Source organism: Crassostrea angulata, chromosome 2 (genome assembly GCF_025612915.1).
Source record: "Crassostrea angulata isolate pt1a10 chromosome 2, ASM2561291v2, whole genome shotgun sequence".
Classification (NCBI taxonomy): Eukaryota; Metazoa; Mollusca; class Bivalvia; order Ostreida; family Ostreidae; genus Magallana; species Magallana angulata.
The window spans coordinates 44,619,307-44,640,873 of NC_069112.1; the positions used below are offsets into that span (position 1 = coordinate 44,619,307).

At 31.7% G+C, this 21,567-nt stretch overlaps 1 protein-coding gene across 1 annotated transcript; it reads right to left on the reverse strand.

The window, feature by feature from the left end:
- Nucleotides 1-4,118: 4,118 nt before the first annotated feature.
- On the reverse strand, nucleotides 4,119-14,652 carry LOC128173409 (uncharacterized). Its single transcript, XM_052839081.1, has 4 exons — nucleotides 14,489-14,652; nucleotides 11,801-11,863; nucleotides 10,951-11,022; nucleotides 4,119-6,796 (listed from the first exon to the last, which is right to left on the reverse strand). The coding sequence occupies exons 1-4, from the start codon at nucleotides 14,643-14,645 to the stop codon at nucleotides 5,556-5,558; spliced, it is 1,533 nt and encodes a 510-aa protein (XP_052695041.1). The 5' UTR covers nucleotides 14,646-14,652; the 3' UTR covers nucleotides 4,119-5,555.
- Nucleotides 14,653-21,567: the final 6,915 nt, after the last annotated feature.

Here is a 21,567-nt window from a genome sequence, read left to right on the forward strand (position 1 = left end):
TCATAATAATAAAGGACAAAGAATTGGTCATTCTCATTTAAATTGACATAATATTTTGGGATAAGAAAAAAATGTATATAACCAAAAAAAAAATGGGGGGGGGGACACTTTTATAATATTAGCTAAAATATCTCGAACTATTTTATTCTTTCAAAATAATAATTTAATTTAAAAAGTCGATATTCAGATAGTCCATTGACAACAAATCTCCCTAACTTATAAAAAAAAGTTTTGTTTTTTTAAACTGCCGTCTAAATGTCATATAACATATATTAAATGTTCTATTGTACCTGTTCGTGTAGAACATTAATCATATATCTCTTGTCTATGAATACTGCATATGCATGATATATGACTAATACTTCGGGATACAGTAATTACAAAATCCCATTGTGTCGATAATTAAAAAAATGACAAGGAAGTACAACCTATTCTTTTTTTCTTGTGACAAAAATTATCATATAGAGTATATTTTGTTGGTTGGTAACGCTCGTACAAATTTCTGTGCGGTAAAAAGTTAACGAAATATGTTTTTATTTTCTCTAAGCAAAGTTTCTGACATATATTTTTAAAAAATGCTTTAAAAAATGTTGTTGTGGATTTTGTGTATAATAAAAAAAATATATGAAAATGGCATTCGTTTTTCCTTTTTATTTAACAATAATAATTTGACAATACATGAAAACTAGAAAGGAAAACATAAAGATCGCGTCAGGTAGATACAGAAGAACATAGATATTTTCTTGATATATCAGCATACCCAGCACAAGATGATTATCATAATAACATTGTACTTCATCCAATCATATATGGGATCCACTTAATGAGAAGTAAAAAATGAAGTCAGTTGTAATTACGACAGCAATTGTATTTGAAGTACAGACTTATTATATCAGATGCGCCAAAACTCAGATGGACTAAATATTACAAATCATTCCCAATTCTCCGTTGTCCAAATTTTCTTCAATCTAACAACATCCAAAACGAATTACATTTCTTGGACAATTAGTTGCAAGCATTTCATCAGTCATTTGAAGACTTAAATGTTCCATTAAATTATATGTTACTTTTTTCCTAAATTTTGTTGATTATGGCAAATGCATAAAATAGATTTTCATTTGAAATTGTAAATTAACATCTGTAATGAAAAAAAAATCTGAGACTATAAAAATAAACCCGAGGAAACCCTGAGTGATACTGAGAAAACCCTGAGAGACCCTTAGGTCGACACTGAGGATACTGAGGTAACCCTTTGATACCCTGAGATCGGCACTGAGGGTACTGAGAAAACCCTGAAGGTCCTGAGGTCTGCACTGAGGGTACTGAGGAAGCCTTGAGAGACCCTGAGGTCGGCACTGAGATTACTAAGGAAGCCCGGAGAGACCCTGAGGTCGGCACTGAGGGTACTGAGAAAACCTTGAGTGACCCTGAGGTCGGCACTTAAAATAAAAATTTTAACAAGATTATTTCAATTTTTCAATCATTGGCGTCTTCTTCATCAAATTTAAACATGATTAACATAATGCATTGGGTTAGATTTATCTTATTGATGCAATTGTATATGATCAGACTTGCAAATTTTTAAACCATTTTTAATAAATTGTATTACGTTAGAATTAAGGAAAAATACAGAAACACATAAAATAAGTATATATCCTGTACTTACATGTATATTGTACATGTATACTGGTTTTACTGCAACAAGCGAGGGCAACGTGTTTTACTGCATTTATTATTCAAAAATCACCATGCGCCGTTAACATTTTAAGAATTGATCCGATATGAAATGATAAAAAGTCGGTCGTAAAATGAAAAGTTTTTAAAACAAATAATTATGTTCATATCATTTTAACCGCCCTAAGAAAATATATTTGTTTAATGAGTATTTATAGATTCCAATTTTTTGAAGAAAAAAAGTGAAATATTCTTTTTTGATTTACAATGTATCATATGGCATATTTTGTACCATATGAAAAAAAAGCGACTTCTTCCGCAATTTCTGAGAAGGGTAAATATTTTTCAATAAGTTAAACTAGAGATTTTAAATGCTACAACAATCATAACAAACTATTTAAATTAAGAATATATCCTCCCTCTATTTCTTAAGAACACAAATTGTATTCCATACTGACAAGACTGAAATCTGTATACACGTGATTTATTACATGTAGAACCTTTCGTATCAATAAACAACAAAACTTAAAGTAGGACATAAATTACATGTAAGGATGTCCAAATAATAAATTTAGCTATTTGACTTTAAAAGCTAAATTATGCATTTGATACAACAACTTTAAAGAATTATAAGATTGTGAATATGATGAAGCAGATAACAAGAACGTGATTTGTATTGCGTAGATTTCTGTAAAGTTCCGTAGGAAATAGAGGAATTCATAATTAGTTGGGCTAAGTATAAAATGATGAACATTTCAAAACTTTCAGATTGCTTCAAGTTTGCAGGTACTCACCAGCACCATCGTTTGTACTTTTGACATGGTATAAAAAAGTGGCCAATACAGCCACAGCAATGAAGGACAAGATCAGCAACGTTAACAAAGTCAACACGACGGCGTACACCGTTGTCTAAGAATTCTGATTAGTGTCCATATGCTCCTTCGACTGATAAGACATAGCGTAAAACAAACAACCATGCATCTGATTAGTCTGTGGAATCATTAGAATTCGTGATGGCTCAACTTTCGTTATATTTGAGAGTATCCTTTCACCAAGAATTTAAATCCTCTATGAAAGCATATTTTGAAAGAGTAAGATTTCTTACTGAAACTGGAAACCGACAACTGAACGAAAATCCATCCTCACGAATACGAATACGAAAGAAAAACCTACAATCCATGAAAACTGACTCCTTCGAATTTAAAAGATTCCACAGTACATTAAAAAAGTATACGATTTCATTAAAGTTAAATATATTCTATGTTAAATAGATCTTAAACGGCAGATAGTTTAGTCTTTAAAACTGATTTTTTTAGTGAAAGCATATCGATAGAGTAAAAAATAGATGTTTGGGGAAATGGAAAAGATTGCTGCGTCATTTCTATGATTAATCGTATTCATGATATCTACATCAAATGGCTTTGGTGTATCTAATACAATTTATTTATACTTTCCATTTTTCGCACGTGCACTAAAATATTTTCCAAGCTTTCTACATATAATTGTAACAAATAAAAACTGTGTATTTAATAATGTAAACTGTACATGTTGAGATGCGTATTGAACAGAATATATTCATGCAGTCAGTTAAATTCATGAATATCCATGGTCAACCTTCAAACTAGCAAGAATTTGAGCTTAATCATCCAATCAACAACTTGTTAATTCGATTTGGAAAAGGAAAAGTATTGTTTATATTCGTAGTAGCTATCAAAATTAACGGAACACAAATGAAAACACGCTTCATCACTTATGTTCTACATTGTTTTTACATTCACTAGAAATCTGGAATTTAAATACCTTTGGTTCAAATCGGGATTCAAAATCATTCCCGAAACGGGGCGATCCATTCCCAATGTAGTTATTCATTTTGTTGTAAATTTTCTGAATAAAGGTCAATTTTAACCTGCAAGTTTCATATGACTGATAAAGATAGTTTAGTTTTACATAACAACTTTTTGTACAGTACAACCCTTTGAATAATTTTGTAATTGTAGGGAAAATTATAAATGAATCTAACTATTCTCAAATTGTAACCAATGTTCTTAAATATTAAGGCAAAATTTGTAGGCATAATGAATACTATACGAAAGGTGGACAAAAATGTTAATACTAAAACACTGGATGTCAAAATAAACATTTTTCTTCGATTGTGTATTTATTAGTTAACATTTTTATCAAAATGACTATGAAGAACCAAAAGCATTTATTTTTCGGTTTGAGATTCCGGATACATGTCCTTCAATACATTTTTCATAGAAATAAAAAAAATTTATTATAAATGATTACAAAACCTTAAATTACATGTATGCGCAAAGTTACAAGAGATCCAAAAGAATTTCCCATCGATCGATCTATCGAAAACAGTTTTTAAAATAACACAACAAAGAGCTATACTTTTTTTTTATTAACATATAAGTACAAAAAGTAGTGTGTCTCTTTTGTTATATTAAGATAGCATATCTAAAATTAATGAGAGCATACTCTGCAGACATGTTTGGATTTGTAATAAATTGATACATTTGAAGTTACCGATATCCATGCATTGATGTGTTATTCTGTTTTAATTCAATAAGTTACAAAATGACAAAATGTGTTTAGGAATTCTAAACAGCCAACACTTACTTGCGTTTTATTATAAGTGATCCATGGGCTATTTAATTGAAATAAAAGTGAAATAAATATTTATAACATTTGAAATGGATAACGGTTTTTGCAACACCTTACCAATTACGTTATCACTTCGGTATTGTATTTTTATTGTAAAAAATATTTAAGCAATGATTCAAACTGCCCTATTTTAGGCTCAACCCGTGCTATTTATTCTTGCATTTACATTTGAAAAAAAAAAATATATGAAATTTTAAGTACAACTGTGTTTTTATATTTGTGTTGGTTATTACGCAACAGTCAAAGCAAAAGCATGTGCAACAATCATTTCACAATCTGAATAAATGTACAACATCTTAACATGTTGAACCGTTCATACAGGAACGAATATGATTGCTTCTTATCTTGTTTGTATAAGAAATGTATTTGCAACTATAAATAGTAAGCATGTACAAAAAATGAAACATTTAGATTGTTTGAACTTTCTCTCTAAATCTGTGAATTGTTGTTATTGTTACATGTATTTAGTATATAATATTAAGTAAAAGCCGATTGTTATATTTGTATATACAGTAGTTACAACAAAATATTTCGTCATTCAATTCATTTTGTATCTTCAAAAGAAATTAACATTTTATTTCCTGTGGATTCTTACTAAATGTGAGGAAGTAATATCCGCTTAATATCGCGAGAAGGAACTCTCGCGAATTTTTAAAACCTCGCTTTTATTTTTTCAGACAGTTTTAAACTGTACAAAAAAGATGTGCTCGCGATTTTATATTTTCGCAATTAGATACAAAACAGCGGAATCGCAGAATTAAGTACTCGTAAAATAAGGAATTCACAGTAATCACTTTGACATTCATAGTATTTTTATAATAGTCATAATAAGACATCAATAAGCTAAATAAAATAATAACTATCAAGTAGGTCTGAATAATCAATACAACTGAATGTAAAATACATTGATAAATTAAAGTTCAAAGCAGTTAAAATATCCAAGCAATGCTTATTTAAGTTTTCGGACACGGATCCATTAATCTTAATCGTCTATATGTTGGGCTGATATCATGGAGAGTTACATGAACACAATGAAAACTCATAAATAAAGAGGATATTAACGCACTAAACGAAAATAATTATTAATGGATAGAAGTCACTGCCCATGGCTTAATCGTATAAACTCAGCAAATATTCTCACATTTAGCTGTTGACATAATGGTAGATATTTATGAATGCATCACAGCAAATATGAATAAAACGAACGGACACTACGGAAGCAAAATGTTTCCTGAAAACCCATACGCTTCATCTTTGTTGAGTCCCGTGACAACGATCCCAAACACTTCTCCGTTTAATGTAAACGCGGTAAGATCCCCTTCTGGTACTCGTATTGATTTCACGTTGTAAGTGTTACTACCAAGTAGCACATTTTTCTCAAAAACGATATTGCATGCGGTTACTACCGAACTATTGATGCGGATGAAATCCTGTGATGATTCTTTTATCATTAAAGAAACAAAATTATTAATATAGCCTGTGGGTATTACTAGTTTATAGTAATTCAGATATTGGTTGATTCCTTGAATAATTGTCATCGTTGGGTCACCCAAATTTGAGATTTTAGAAGCCAATCCGATTCCTGTTACTAAAACGGGTCGTGTAGATTTAATAAGGCATGTCTGCTTGCTAAAGAACCGGGTGTCGAAAAAATTAGTTTTGTCTATCGAAATAGTTTTATTGACAGTTCCGATTACGTAATACATTTCTGTTTTTTCTATCGCTGTGATGCGAATAACTGTATCCCTGCCAACAGAATTCGGGGGAACTATGTAGGTATCATCAACAGCGTCTGTTGGTGGCAATTGTGCCACGAGGTGGTCACAATATCCAATACCATCCATTTTAATGCAGTCGTTCCCTGAAAAGGCTGCAATAGGATACGACGACTCAATAACTGATCCAGTTAAATCCGACGCATGGGCAATTTGGTAGGTTTCAAAAGAGTTGAGATATAAATAAAATACACTGCCGTTGTAAAATGCGTCGCCTTGAATATTTAAAACAACATTTTCTGCCATTTTAAAAGTGATTGAAATAAAAGTACCGTTTTGGATAGCGACAACTGCTAGCTGACTTTTCCGACCAGTATAAGGTGTTACTGATGTCACTATATATTTTGTGGAAAGTTTATGAATTGGTAGGTTCATTGTGCTTCCAACAGTCCCATGTCCACTGTCAAAACTAATAACGTTCACATCATCGGAAGTTTCAATTAAAACGGACTTTACTTCTTTTTGAAAGTAATTTAGGTCAAATTCAGTCGGGAGAATGATATGGTGACTGGACTTGACCACACTATTCCTGTCAATGTGCATTTTTAAGGAGGGATCTAGACGAGAAGAGGTTGTGATGTTCATTTGGACGTCACTTTCCGATGTTACGTATACATGTTTTGTTGTATTTACTATATTTTTCATAAATAAAAGCATAAAACCTTTTCCTTTGGATCCTGCAAAAAAAAAAATGACATGACTTGATTGTTGTACCAAGAAAAAAAAATACAAATACTTTTCAAATAAATTTGTTTGAATATTATTACTCCAATAGTGCTGTTTAAAAGTATTGGTTCGTTATATTTTGTTTAATCACAAAGGCATCAACTTAAAACTGAACACCGCACGTAAATAGGCACCATCACACAGGTACCTGGTATATAAACCATTCGATTTCGTTACACCCGATTACACATCTGAATCTCGTGGCCGACGTTTATTGTTCTTTTTGTTGTCTTAGATTTTTATGCATTTCATTCTTATTTTATGTGCATGTTATATTTGTAAATAATGCAATGACCAGATCATTTGATGTTAGTGTTCTCCTGTTTGAAAAAAGTGCGTAAAACTTGATAATTTCATCGCGACCGAGTAACACGGCGAGGCAAGATGTACGTCCACACAGGTTAGACCTCTGCAGCGAAATATTTTGAACTGTTTCCGGTTTCCCGACCGACCCTATTTTTTATGCGCAGACCCGAACACTTTTTTATTCCAAATCCAGATTACCAACCGTATTTGATTCAAACAATACGCGGGTAGGTTAAGGCAACTCCGAGTTTAATGACCGTCAAAATTTTGATCAATTTAAAAACTGTTTATTTTTATGAAAACAGTGCGGAATATTAATACCAAGTGAATGTGTTCACCAAGATATTATTTTTCTCCTTCGATATCGACTCGATCTTTGAAGCTGCCGTGCCATGGTATCACGTGACAGTTAAAAATAGATCAGTTTTTTGCCTTAACAAAAAATCAAAAAGTGTAACACTACCCCAAAGTTCATTTGTATGGTTGCTACAATATTTCGATCGGCAAATAGTTCATGTTTATTAGTATTACTGTTAGAATCTTATTGTTAATTGCATAACATAAATAATGTAAATATTTATCGGAAACCCTCTCAACTTCTATAATTTCATTGAAAATACTACGTATTTTTCATCTAAAACAACGAAGCACTGGATTCTAGCAGCACTTTTCAAAGAGTTTAGGTCATATACCGTTGATATTTACCAAATTCATCTTTTATAATATCCGGAGTAGTGTTACACATTTGCCTTTTTTGTACACACTGTCAAAGGAAAGGCTGGTCAAGCCATATAAATGTCGATCTGCTTACCTTATAACACTCGCTGATTAAACAATATATCCATGCCTGTAATATCCTGATTATATCATAACTAACACTCATCTATATCTTAGGTATCTGTATTAAATAAGTTTTATTTCGGCATTGTTTACATTTCATTCCGATGATTTGTCTCCCGACATGATCTTCTCTATTAAACATGCTTGTGACGTCATCAATGATAATTATACGTAATACAGAGAAATCGAAGATATATTCAGTTAGAAGAGTTTCTAGTTATATTTTATGCCTGTAGTTTTTATAATTTAAACCAGAGATAAAGTTAAAATCGACATGTTTCTGAGTAAAATATGACATCATGCTGCTTATTGTGACGTCATATCGATCAAAGGAATTTAATCGCTGAGAGTTGCCTTATCATACCCGCGTAGAGTCTTTACAAATCAGTTTAAAAACGCTTGTAACAATTACATAGAAAACACCACTTATCAGAGCGTTTTAAAGACTTGTAAGTGCAGATTGACAGCATGGATGAACGTTATCCTTGGTTATTTTAGCTAAATTATCAATGCAATAAATAGTTTCTTAGGGCAGTGATGTGTTATAAATCAATATAAAGATGTAGATGAAAAAAGCAGAGGCAAAGTTTTTTTGCTTTTTTTTTTCTGAATATGGAGACTGCAGACATCGTAAGTCTTTGAAAGATCATTCACATTATAAATATGATTTTAAAATGCTGCAGTGCAATTGCAAATGAAATTTTTAAAATTAGTCTTAAACCATTAATTATGTATTCATTTAAAAAAAAAAAAATATTGAAAAGATTTAATTATAAGGATCTCGTCTGATCAACCAGAATTTCCTCTGTTTCTGAATTCAGCACCTACAGTTTACTGTTTTGTCAGTTGACCAGGAAAGTAGAACTAATAACTACTATATAGTATATTTGTTTTAACGAGTATTATACTCTGTAAATCTGTTTCCTCTGTCGTTGTTTATGTTATAAAAATCTGACTAGAAAAACACAACCCCGTATATATTGAACTTCAAATTTTACATGTATCGATACTTTGATCAAAAAGTGAAATCTGAAATTGAAAAGTGCTGCTAGAATCCCGTGTTATGAGGTATTTTTATGCAACATACCGTTTTCTGTTCAAACTGAGTAGAAGGTGGGAAGGTTTTTTTTGAGAAGCGGATGAATAACTATTTAATAAAGGTGAATATAGGATATTAGTAGCAGTTTTGATAAAACTGAGATGTTTCACCTTCACTTGATATGGTTATTGCTTTGTGGATACCGCAGGGTAGTGTTGTTCTATTTCTTTTTATGTTAAGGAATATACGTAAGCTATTTATAGCTGCCACTTGATAATGCACCGATGTGGCAGTGATGTACTCTCCGATTTTATTGTATTGGCATCTATTTCAAAGGATATTACTAGGTGTTTGATCTGATTTAAGACTGGTATTTAATTTCACGATTTTGAATACAACAGTCTAAATAGGAAGCTAAGTGTCCATATCCTTCCTTAACATACCGCGTTTTAGATGTTCACCATTTTCACAAAGACTAACCTCAAAGTTGTCTTAATCTACCCGATCAAAAACATCTTGAAAACTCGTCATGTATCGTCAAATTTCCCGCTTTGAAATATTTACAGATAATTATCCTGATCGACACATGTCAGAGGAAAATTACAATTAATAATGAATTAAAAAAAAAAACATTTTGTATTATGATATATAGAGCCTGAGGTAAAGGTAATCGCCATAAGCTGGATGAGTTTATCTTTTTTGAAGTTTTGATTTAGATCAATTTCAAATTATTAACCGTGATGCTCAAACTTAATTGTAATTGGGTTTTTTTTTTTATTGAATAAACAATTATATTACTCTCTTTCTTGGATAATATATAAATGCAGTCATTTGCTTTCTTTCTTGGCAATTGCTAAACCATGGCCTTTACAAAAAGTGCTTAACATTTATAAGTGTATGAATCAAATAGAATTAGAAATATGACTGTGCACGTTTTGATCTCTCAAATTATGTTTTATTACATTATTAAAAGTGAAATAATGTAATTTATTGTATAAAAGTGGTATTATTTGACAGTTTGGAATTATATGAAAATGGGATTTTGTCAGAGACGTCTACTGGATATCAAAACAACTCGACAACACAATAAAGGCTTTGCATCGACAAAATTTAGGATGAATCTTACCGCTAGATATTTTAAGCGAATAGACGTTTCTTAATATCATCTAATAAAGCAGCTAAAATTTGTTAAATTAAATAATAACTTTCTGAATTCAGAGCTATTCGATTTGTTTTCGATAGTAATTCCTCCCTTAATATTCATGCGCGATCTACTTATAGAAAAAACACCCCAAAAAACACAAAAATATTTGCGTCTTCAACATTTAAAAAACAATGGTTTTATTCTAGTGATGTGATAATAAAGGTCTCAAATTGCTCAAATCTGCTGTGTTGATAATTTTGTGTATCTTTCTTATAAAGCTATATCCAAAGTGCAGCATGGTTTTGAATGACTTCAACAACACACGGTTATACGGGGACAACAAAATCTGGGGAACATTTACTTAACAGAAAATGCAATGTTTTGAAGTTGGAGACAAAGTTATCCTACTCATGAGACCTTTTCTTTCACTCGTGCTACACATGTGTGAAAATATCGAACAAATCATGCATTACTCGTGAAATAACTGCCTTATCTACAAAAAAATAAAGATTTTCTATATACAGAAAAGCACGGTGCATTATGTGACATTAATTCTGGATGACCCATTGTACATTTCAAATTTTGACACCAGAAAGGTAATGTCTTTTTTTTCAACACTTGCATGTACTTATTATTTGCACACTACATTTATTATGTCTATATCCCATGACTAGAGAAAAAAGCAACTTTGAGTGAAAACTATTATTTGTTTATTTACTTACACTGCAATTGTTTGGCAATAAATACGTATTTTATTATAATTTTTTTTAATTTACCTCTAGTTATATTCTGACTTGGTATCTGATACGATGGTGAAGTAGATTGCAAATCAGGTGTTGTACATGTATCTGAGTTATAAGAAAATGATTAAATCAACAATATATATAGATATTCATATTTCCTAAATATTTTTTCAAACGACGTTTAATTTTATTGGCTAGATACCTAAAAACATCCACTATAATAGAGTTATTGACGTTTTCTAAGCTGTAAGTGTAATACACACACTTTTTAGCTCGTATAAAACATTTGTATTGGTTTTAAACTTTAACAAACATTTTTAAAGAAATTTACACATACAAAAGCTGATTAAAAAAATTATGACCCCTTCATTTGTTTTCTTGAATAGCTGATTAACATACATTTAAACAATAAAATGCTTTCTTTGGTGATCCATGCGGGATATGAAGGTGTTAGCGGTTTATGTATTTTTTTCTGCAATGATCGCTACCTGCATAACCTGCATGAATCACCAACGAAAGCATTTTATTGCTTATATTTACATCTTTCTTTCAACAAATCAATTCATTTATTGTAAAAAGTAAGTGAAATTCACTAAATTATTGTTCATGTACATCAGCCCGCTAGCTAAAAGAAACAGCCAAATTGTCTTCAATTTGAATTTGACTCTGACATCATCATTATTTCGTACAGTCCCTGATTTGTTTGAGGTCGCTTTATGCTTTAGTCTGGCTATTTCAATAAAGCTATCAATTAATCTAAGTTTCCGTAAAGAAATAGATGAAATCATACTCAGTAGATGTAAATATACAGTCATTGACGAAGACAGAATACATTTATTTGATTGTAACTTCAACAAAATACTAATTTTAAGCATAACATCACCTCTAATCATTTCTAGTTCCTTATGCAAATTGTTGATCCTGATTTCATGGAAAAGTTCTCGTTCTGTGTAAATAGAGGAAAATATTAACATTAGATAAAAAAAAAAATGATAATCACATAATTCTCAATCCATTTATTAACTTGGTTTACTGGTCTTCGTTGTTTTTTTGTTTTTTTTTTTGTTATTTTTTATTTAAATAGAATTGTGTATATATATATATATATATATATATATATATATATATATATATATATATATATATATACATAAAATATATATATAAGAGGATCACAGAAGGATCAATATCCACCGCTCTACCATAGAGACCTAAAAAACCAGGGAGCCCGTCGGGGAACATTTTAATACGAGTGGCCACAAATTGGAAACATGACAGTAGTGGTCATTGACCTCATTGGACAGATGCGGAGAGAAAAAGCAAGGAAAAGTTCTGGATGCACAGACTCAAATCATTAAGACCTGGTGGCATGAACAAACAAATAGACTTCACTAAAATGAACGTCTCATAGCCTTATATCACCTGTCACCCATATAGAAATTTTATCAAATCTGTCAACTGCGCCTCTTTCAGTTATTAGTTTCCTTTACTACCTCTTATTAATTAATAACTATTTTCATTATTTCTGTATTTTTAATCTTTTATTTATATTCCTTTTTTTAATCAAATTCTAACCCATTATAAACTTAGCTGAATAATTAAAATAAACGTTAATTCGGGTCTTAATCATAAGTGCCGTACGAGTTAAGAACGGGGGTTCAAATTTTCATTTATTAACTCGGACGTTAATTTTAATTAGCTAATTAACTCAATCAGGTGTAAAATTGGTAGTCAATTGATAATTTTTAAGCTATCGGCCGCATTATTAACACCTACTTTAAGAATGTGAACTGAAACTCTTTATAATGTAGTTCTTTTTTTTTAGTTTCTTTGGTAGTTTTAGTAGAAGCGCTAGATTTTTATTTCTTTGATTTACCCATGTTATTTATTTCTTCTGTCCTGAAGAAGGAACTGGTTGTCCCGAAAATTTGACAATATCAATTGTTCGTGTCGTTAGCCATTTTTGGTGCTTTGTATATATGTATCTTCCTTTTGGGTAATATGATTGTTTAAGTTAACGATGGCTCAAAAAATTTACATTATCAACCTTTGTCTTAATAAGAAGTAAAAAAAGTCAGTCCTCCACAACATCACCAGGAGAAGAATATCAACAGAAACAATTATGAACAGACCCCCTCCCCAATAAGGGGAGGGGAAAAGAGGTAAAAGTCTTCATTTTGCTACGCTGAATGGGTTTTCCGCTAGTGATGCTGAACGCAGGTATGCTAAGGTAACTCCGAGTTTAATGATCGTAGATATTATGGTTATTTTTTTTTAAATGTTTATTTTAATGAAAACATTTCTGAATATTAATACAACGTGATTGTCTTCGCACATTGAAGCTGTCGTGCCGTGGTATCACGTGACAGTTTAAAATAGGTCACTGTTACCTTAACAAAAAATCAAAAAGATTGACACTAACCTTCTTCTTAATAATACAATAATTTGATCGGGAAACAGTTTATGTTTATCAGTATTACTTCTAGAATCCTGTTGTTAGCCACATAAAACAAATATTTTCATAAATGACTATTATCGCAAACCCTCTGAACTTTTAATTGAAAATTGAGTTCGTTATTGCTATTAACAGCAACGAAGCAAAGGATTTTAGCAGCAGTTTCAAAGTATTCTAGCTCATATTCTTTTATTATATGCCAAATTCATATTCCATAATATTCGGAGTAATGTTACACTTTTGTCTTTGTTGTACACACTGACAGAGGAAAGGACGGTCAAGCCAAATAAATGTATATCTGTTTACCTTATAACATGTGCTAAAAAAAAACAAAATACCCCTGTCTGCATTACTTTGGTTATATCCTAACTGACACTCGTCTAAATCTGAAGTATCTATATTAAATAAGTCTTATTTCAACAATAATTACACTGCATTCCGATTATTTGTGTCCTGACATTGATCTTATCTATTTAACATGCTTGTGACGTAATCAATGAATATGATACGTAATACAAAAATATTAAAGATGTATTGATCTAGAAGAGTTTCTAGTGACATTTACGTCTTTAGTTTTTTTCCTAATTTGAACAAGACATAAAGTTAAAAATGACATGCTTCTTGAGTAAAATATGACATCATGCTGCTTATTGTGACGGCATATTATTCAGAAGAATATTTGCTCAACCGATCGCTGAGAGATGCCTTATGCCCGCATAAGAATAACAAAAATCAAAACAAATAACCTCTAATCAACTTATTTGAAAGTCAGTAGTGTTACTTTACTTCTATGTTCTTCAATGAAAAAGGCGTCCTTTCATTTATTATCACAACATTCCAACATGAATATGTTTTGCACGAAAAAAAAACATAACAGCCAATAAATGATTTCAGATTATTAAAACCTGTGAAAATAAAACTATGGAACCTCTCTTTACACAAAATAAAAATACACAGCTAAGATGCTTAAACATTTTCGACACTGATGATTGCTTGAATTTTAATACATGTCAAAATATGTACATTGGATGTAACTGTACAGTACATATTACGGTATATGCCAGTGACGACAATATATGTTTAAAAAAAATTATAACAATCGAACTTTTTGTTTACCATATACTTTCCGGTAGTAGGAATGCGCCTCTGAGTCTTTTAATTTGTCTTCTCGAGGAGTTTCATATAAAGATTGCCCATTGATATGGTCCAAATGTACATGCAGGATGAAAAATAAAACTTGAAATACAACTAAATAGGATGACACTCGGTCCATCGTTGGTGTTAAACTGAAACATAAGATAAAGAAAATTGTTTACATCAAAAAATTATGGACGAACTTTAACAAATTATAACTATAAATTATTCTTCTCTTATATGTTGACATAGAAATTGTGCTCCACGTCATCCCAGCAGCTTAATTTCAAAATATTGCATAAAATATGTTAAGAACATTTATACTTCGTTGTCTCTCATTCTGTAAAAAGTCAAATCATTGATCACTTATCATATTGTCTTTCCATAATTATATTGACATATATATTTCTTATTGTCTTACCACATATTATTTTGAATGTTAATAAAACCATTTACTTTTACACAGTTGACTCCTGTCCTCTAAAGGAAAACAACTACAAATATGTAGAACTGCCTTTTTTCCAGTTTCAATTCTTTTGTTGTTGCGAGTCTTCACCTGTGTCGACTAAAACGAAATACAAAACATAATGCGGTAAAAAACTTAAGTTAATCTATAAATAACTACAGTGTAATATCTATTTAAATGTCGGTATTCCGAAGTCTAAAACTCGTGGTACCTTGAATCAGGTCACCGATTTGTTATTTTTTTAATTTTTTTGTTTTTTACACGCTATGTAATGCTCTATACAAATAGTCTGTCACTTCGTAATTTAAACACCATAGATTGCGAAAAAGCATTGTGAAGTCACACACTTAACTGAAACCCTTTGTTTAGTATGTTGTAGGCTAAACATTATCGTGAGCCAAACATGCTACTTAATCTAAAATGAAGTCATCAAACAGCCGTACACATGTATACCTTGTATATCGTGATAGTCATACTATTAATTTTTTACATATTCTTAAGTTTGTTTATCTTTAAGTTGTGTCCAGCCTTTTCTACCATATAATCTCTAACCGCAAAAATAATAATATTCTCGATATTAATTTAGTTTAGCATGCAAAAGAATTGTGTCTTTTACTTGATAGTTTATTACGATCATATAATAACAAAACGGTAATGGAATGTGTTGAAAGTTATATACTTTTACTTGTATCTACGACATAATTTCCCCCTTGCCAAAAGTAATGACTATGAAATAGGTTGTGAATGATTTTTTCCCCTATTGATTACTAGAGCAACGACTGTTCCAAGCTACTAACATAGATAAAAGGTAAGACAATATCATAAATCCAATCTTTCAATCAATTTGAAAAACATATATACAAATTAACATAATCAAGAAATACTTGAAATTTAAAAAAAAAAACAAGGTTTCGTATCTTATTGTTTTTTATATTCATTCATTCATGGTCAAATTAATTAACAAAAGTGAACATATCTACATTTAATGCCTCATTATCATTTCTTTCAGTAATGAAAGTAATCTTCATTTTGTATCGTGGCTTGTCTTTGACACCAAAGGCATGCAGCAGTCCCACTAATTCAATCTGCTCTAATTTCAAATTGCTCAAACCAGGTTATAATTTTGTTTCATATATTAAAACAACACTTTGTACTTTTACCAAAATGTTCTGCCATTGTTAGAGACTATTTTGTTAACAGTTAAAAAAAAAAGAACTTACTTCCTTTTCCTTTTCGTCTGTAAAAAGAACTTCTTTTTTATGACCTTGCCCTTTCGACAGATAGGCGTGTTTATTTTCTAGATTATATTACTTAAAGATTTGCTATTTAAATACAGGTTCGTCATGCGACAAAAGAGCATTTAATGGTGCATGATTATATTGTTTTGAAAATCAACTTGTTTTTGTGTTACTGTTCACCTGAGTGAGAGAATATTGCCTGACGTTGAATTCATTTAATTGTAGCTATACATTGTAGTGTGCGCTAATTTATCAGATAAATGCATGATTAAAAAGAATATATGCTCAAGCAAATGCCCGTAACACAAAACTAGAACATTTTTTGTACATTAAACACATTCGTCCTCTCTACAGCACAACTCAACTTCCTGGGGATTAAACAAAAGTGCCAGTCCTGTGTCTCTTTAGCATGTAATATGTTTTCCTGCTTACATGATCTAAGAGAAGACTTGCTATTCTTTTATTGGGAACAAATCTAAGTTGCTAAGAAAACTGATTAAAACTATCAGAGCTGGAAGGAAAAATGTAAATTATGAATATGAATGTGAATTAGTCCATGTTTTGACATTGTCCTTCATACTAAGAGATTGAGAATTTCCAAAACCAACTTATTTTTTTTTTTCAGTGGAAAAAAAAAAATAATTTACTTCTTTGCTAAGGTACATGTAGCAAAGGACAGTTTCGCATAAAGTACGAGTGACTATTTTAGTAAAAATGAGTGCAGCTGCCTTTGAAGGCATGTATGTACTACGGAAATTAGTAAATCGTTTATGTTGATAATTCTTTTGTAGCAGGGAGTCATTCCTGTATGTTGATGTAAAGCATGTAGGTCCCATAGTGTTATAGGGGGTGCTTGGGAGTAAGATCCGAAACAGCTGCTGTTCACAGGTGTCTCACCTTTAATGCAAGAAGAAAGAAGGGCGGACGGTAAGTAAAATAGTTAAAATATCAAAATGACATGGATAGGAGGTGGGGCGTTACAGACTGGCAGTGAGGGGACATGTTAGACTACAGATTGCACCCTGTCCCGGGGGTCATCTCTCTGCAGGGAGATTGGTTAGATAGGGTTTAAATGGTTCAAATGATTAGAATTTTGACAGTACACAAGGTGGTTAAATAGACTTTTTTTTGACGAGAAAACAAATGTAGGTGTATTTTTGGTGAATTTCTAACTTTAATGTCCTTCCTTAGTCCAACAAGTAGAAACAAGTTATTTTGCTCCAGGTCCAAATTATGAATTTCCCGCAGCACAGCGGTAAATGGGGTACCCCTATCAAACAATTTTATGCATCCCCCCCAAAAAAAACATACGAAACAAAGAAATGTCCCCTTGCTACATTGAAGCATAGTTTGAAATTATGAATTCCCCGAAAACTTGTTTTAATGATATATTTAAGTTGCATAATATACCGTCAGTTCAAATTAGCCAGACTCTGTATTTGTCAAGAAATAGGCAGTGTTTGTTAGGTCTGGTGATTAGCACAATGGACAAACCTGTAGACACTGGTGGCTCTTGTTAACAATATTTTTTTTTTGCTTATGCTGCCCCATCACTCCCTTTTATGAATTAAGCAAATTATTAATGTTATTATTTCTTAAATTGGCCCATTGATCTTTACTTACTGTTAATTACAGGTAATTGACCATATCATTTGGTTTAAACCTCTGCATCTTTGATTCAGTATGTCTGAAATTTCTGAAATTAACCTCACAGAGAAGCAGAAGGCTCAATTTGTTTCTAAAATAGAAAGAAACGTAAATAAGACCAATTTCTGTCATTTTAGCCAGGCAGCCTGAATGAGTAAGGATATGGTGTTTTTCGGCTTGTAGTGAATGGTAAATAACAAAAATAATTGTGCATATATTTTCTATTTTATACAAAGACATCATATTGGCAAAAGAACTCGACCCTCAAACCGTGAAAAATGGCCTAGTTTCAAGTATTGAAACTTATATACTCTCTAGAAAATGTGCTTCTTGAAAATGTTTTTCTTTTTTTTAAATATCTCTCATAGTTTTCTTGTGTAACGTCGTTAAATATGGTGATGATTTGTTGATCATATAAGGAAGCATGTAATAAATAATAGTGAAAATAAAGACACTTTTGGATGCTGCAGTCTCCCTCTATATGTTCTTGGGCGTAGGATGGTGATAGACGCAGTTGATATAAACGGCATGTGCTGGTTCTAAGTTGAACCTCATCCATGTTTGGAAAGTCTATTAAGTCATCAGCCTCCTTCCAACATACTGATCGTCTGTCTAGATGGTTTTCTTCTATATGGTGCTGAAGGGTATTTACTTGCTTGGAGAGAAAAAATTCATTAGAAATATGGCCAAGGTTGTCCGTACTGTTCTTATTTGAGTGACCTTCACTTTCCCCTCAACATACTTCAGTAAGTCCTCAAAGGCTGTTTTTGGAATTCCAAGCAGACTTTGGTAATCTGAAGCAAGATTCCCTCGGCTATCAAAGTCTAATCTCATCCTCTCCTTCTTTAAAACCTCATTCCGCAGAAACTTAACTAGTTCTGTGATTCCTGTCTTATTAAACAAAGTAGAATCAGATAAAGGATTGAGATCGTCTATGTTCTGTTGTAGGTGGTTTGGACAGCAGCAAGCTCCAGCAGGGATGATGACCACTTTAGTAATGAAGATGTGATGTCTTGCACCTACTGGAACTACAGCCAGCTTAAAACCTTGGAGCTTGCATATGCAGCATGAAGCGTGTTCTCTAGATGTGCTTGGAAATGGGAGAAGAATGGATGGATGACTGAATGGAGGTCAGTGGATTGTGCTGGAACCTGCTGTACCCTGCTGGGCATACTGGTTTTCTTTTTAATGTGATGCTGGCAAATACATCTGCATTTGTTACAGAGAAAGTCACTATTTGATGGAGTCTTTTCTTTTAATTTGGCAATTAAAGCTCTTTTGCTAAACGATATTATGTGCCTATGCTTCTGTCTTACTCTTTAAGGAGAGTTGAAACAACCATAGTGTTTCTGACCAGAACCTGGCATTTCTGAAATATTTATTTCAATAAAATACATTATTATACTTTCATTTTAAAAACTGAAATCTGATTGGTTTAGACGCAGTTGATAATCCGTTCTATTACCCTCAGCGTAAGCAACACACTTAGCAACGGGTAACAACGAATTGTTACATCCGCGTAAATTATGCGCGTATGGTTGCCATAGAATTCACGTCATTTCTATGTAAAAGCAGTAAAAATATTCTCTAAAATGAAGACATTCAGTATAATAAAATAAATAGTGCCTGTTTGGGAGGATAACAGTTGAAATTGACACCCCTCGAAAACCATTGTCAACCTCCGTTTTCCGTCGGTTGACAATGGTTTCCTCGGGGTGTCAATGTCAACTGTTACACTACCAAACAGGCACTATTTATATAATTTTAAGGGAAAATATAGAACAAACAGTTATGTATTATACTCTGTCTAAAGTCTTCTACCATTTTTTTTTAGTATTTTGATTATCAATCAATAATAATACCTTCTTTTTTTTTACCAAATTACCAATCTGTCCATTTACTGAAATAAAAAAGTCCAGATTTTCTGTTCTTAAACACGCTTCTTCTGTTTAGAGTTTTAATAAACACTCAAAATAAGAAAGTCTACGTGGATTTTGCATTGCAAACAAAATGAAGAGTACCCAGATGAGTAAGTTGAAAAAGTGTGCAAGGTGTCCCTCGTACTTCGGAATGGAGAAAGATTTTATCATTTTCCAGTATCTATTTATGCATTTGACAAACTGGGAGCTATCGTTCGGTACATGTTAAGGAGTTGCATTTTACGGAGCCAAAAAGGTGCGCTAATTCTGGACTAATTTACCTTATTGCCTCTTAATTTCTCTGACAAGAGTTGCAATTTTAAAAATCATCAGGTAATTAACAACTGATATCGTCACTTTACTTGCCTTAAACCGTCTATTAAACATTCTAACTCTCTTTGAAAAATGATGCATGTTAAATTAATGCGCAGATAAGGATTTACCTATCTTACATGTAAAAAAATTTAGACAACTCCACTTTACGGGGCTGGTGATACTGTTAAGAAGAGTAACAAATGCAGGTATATTGACAGTATCGGTAGTAAAATGCCAATGGTTTTTCTTTAAATCAAATATTTGTATAGAATCTGTTGGAAAGTAAGATTAGTCAGTCCAGAGCAAGCATATGTTTGCCCCGAAAAAAATCTTTTACACGTACGGAGTTTAAGCTGCCAGGTCGTCCATTAGAATAATTTTTAGACCTGCAGCTAGTCCATGTATTAGTTTTGTCCTAGATTGGTATGAAACTTATTTTATAGGCTAAAACGCGGATAAATGTAACGTACATAGACACATATTAGCTTAAATAGCTTCTTTATACATTTTATTGTTATAAACTTGGCTTTATCTTGTTTTATCTATCATATTCCTCAAATGTATCTCGTGATATGTATTCAATTTAAATGTTTGACGCGGTTGTGCTAGTTTGCTTTAAAAGTTGTTTATGTTTGGTTTGTTAATTATATATTTCATGTTAGGTTACAAATGGATACGACACGAAACTTTAGCTATAATAAACAATAAAACAACAAACAAAACGTAATATAATAAATGATGTTTTAGAGAAAAATGTTAGCTACATTATGTTTCATAAAAGCAGTGAAATACACCTTATCTTATATTTCTTTAAAATGTATGTCAGCTCGGACGATGTATGTATCAACTTATTCACTTTGTCCTATTTGCCTGAAATAACGCGTCTGTAATATAAGCAAATACTGTATAAGATACCCATAAACGCACACACATACATCTGAATCAAAAGTACACATGATCCCAATGGTCATGGAAAGGATGCAAATTCATATTTTCAAAAATGTAAAGCAAACACATAATGTTACACATAACTGATGATTAAAAAAAAACTATCAAGGAAAATAAACCTGTTCAATGATAAATTTTGAAGATAAAACCATAGCTAACCATTTGCATACTTAACTGCATTCAAATACCTCTTTAGTACGTACAGACATACACCTGTCATTTCTACGGTTATCTATAAAAGTACACCTCCCTTTATTTTAAAATCCAATTAAGAGTTCTCTGATCTATAATAGATATTTCTGATAATGTTTTTTTTTTCTTTTTAGCTAAGTTGTTGCAGCAATAAGCATGAGAACTGTTCAAGGATATAGTTGATCTCTTTCATATATGGCCCATAAGTGTGACAATTCAACGAGAAAATTGCACTAAAATATATTATATGTTTCTTTTTAAAGCAAAGCCACGATTCATTATTAAATTAAGATTACCTGTGCATATTTTGAAGAGTATAACTTTTGAAAGATCTGT

Bases quoted from the DNA above. Each gene is read 5' to 3' on its own strand.
- LOC128173409 (XM_052839081.1), bottom strand. From the start codon at position 14,645: ATGGACCGAGTGTCATCCTATTTAGTTGTATTTCAAGTTTTATTTTTC. The intron at 11,023-11,800 runs GTGATGTTATGC...CTTATAACTCAG, and splicing joins GGAACTAGAAATGATTAGAG to ATACATGTACAACACCTGAT. The intron at 6,797-10,950 runs GTAAATTAAAAA...TTTTTTTTGCAG, and splicing joins AAGTCAGAATATAACTAGAG to GATCCAAAGGAAAAGGTTTT.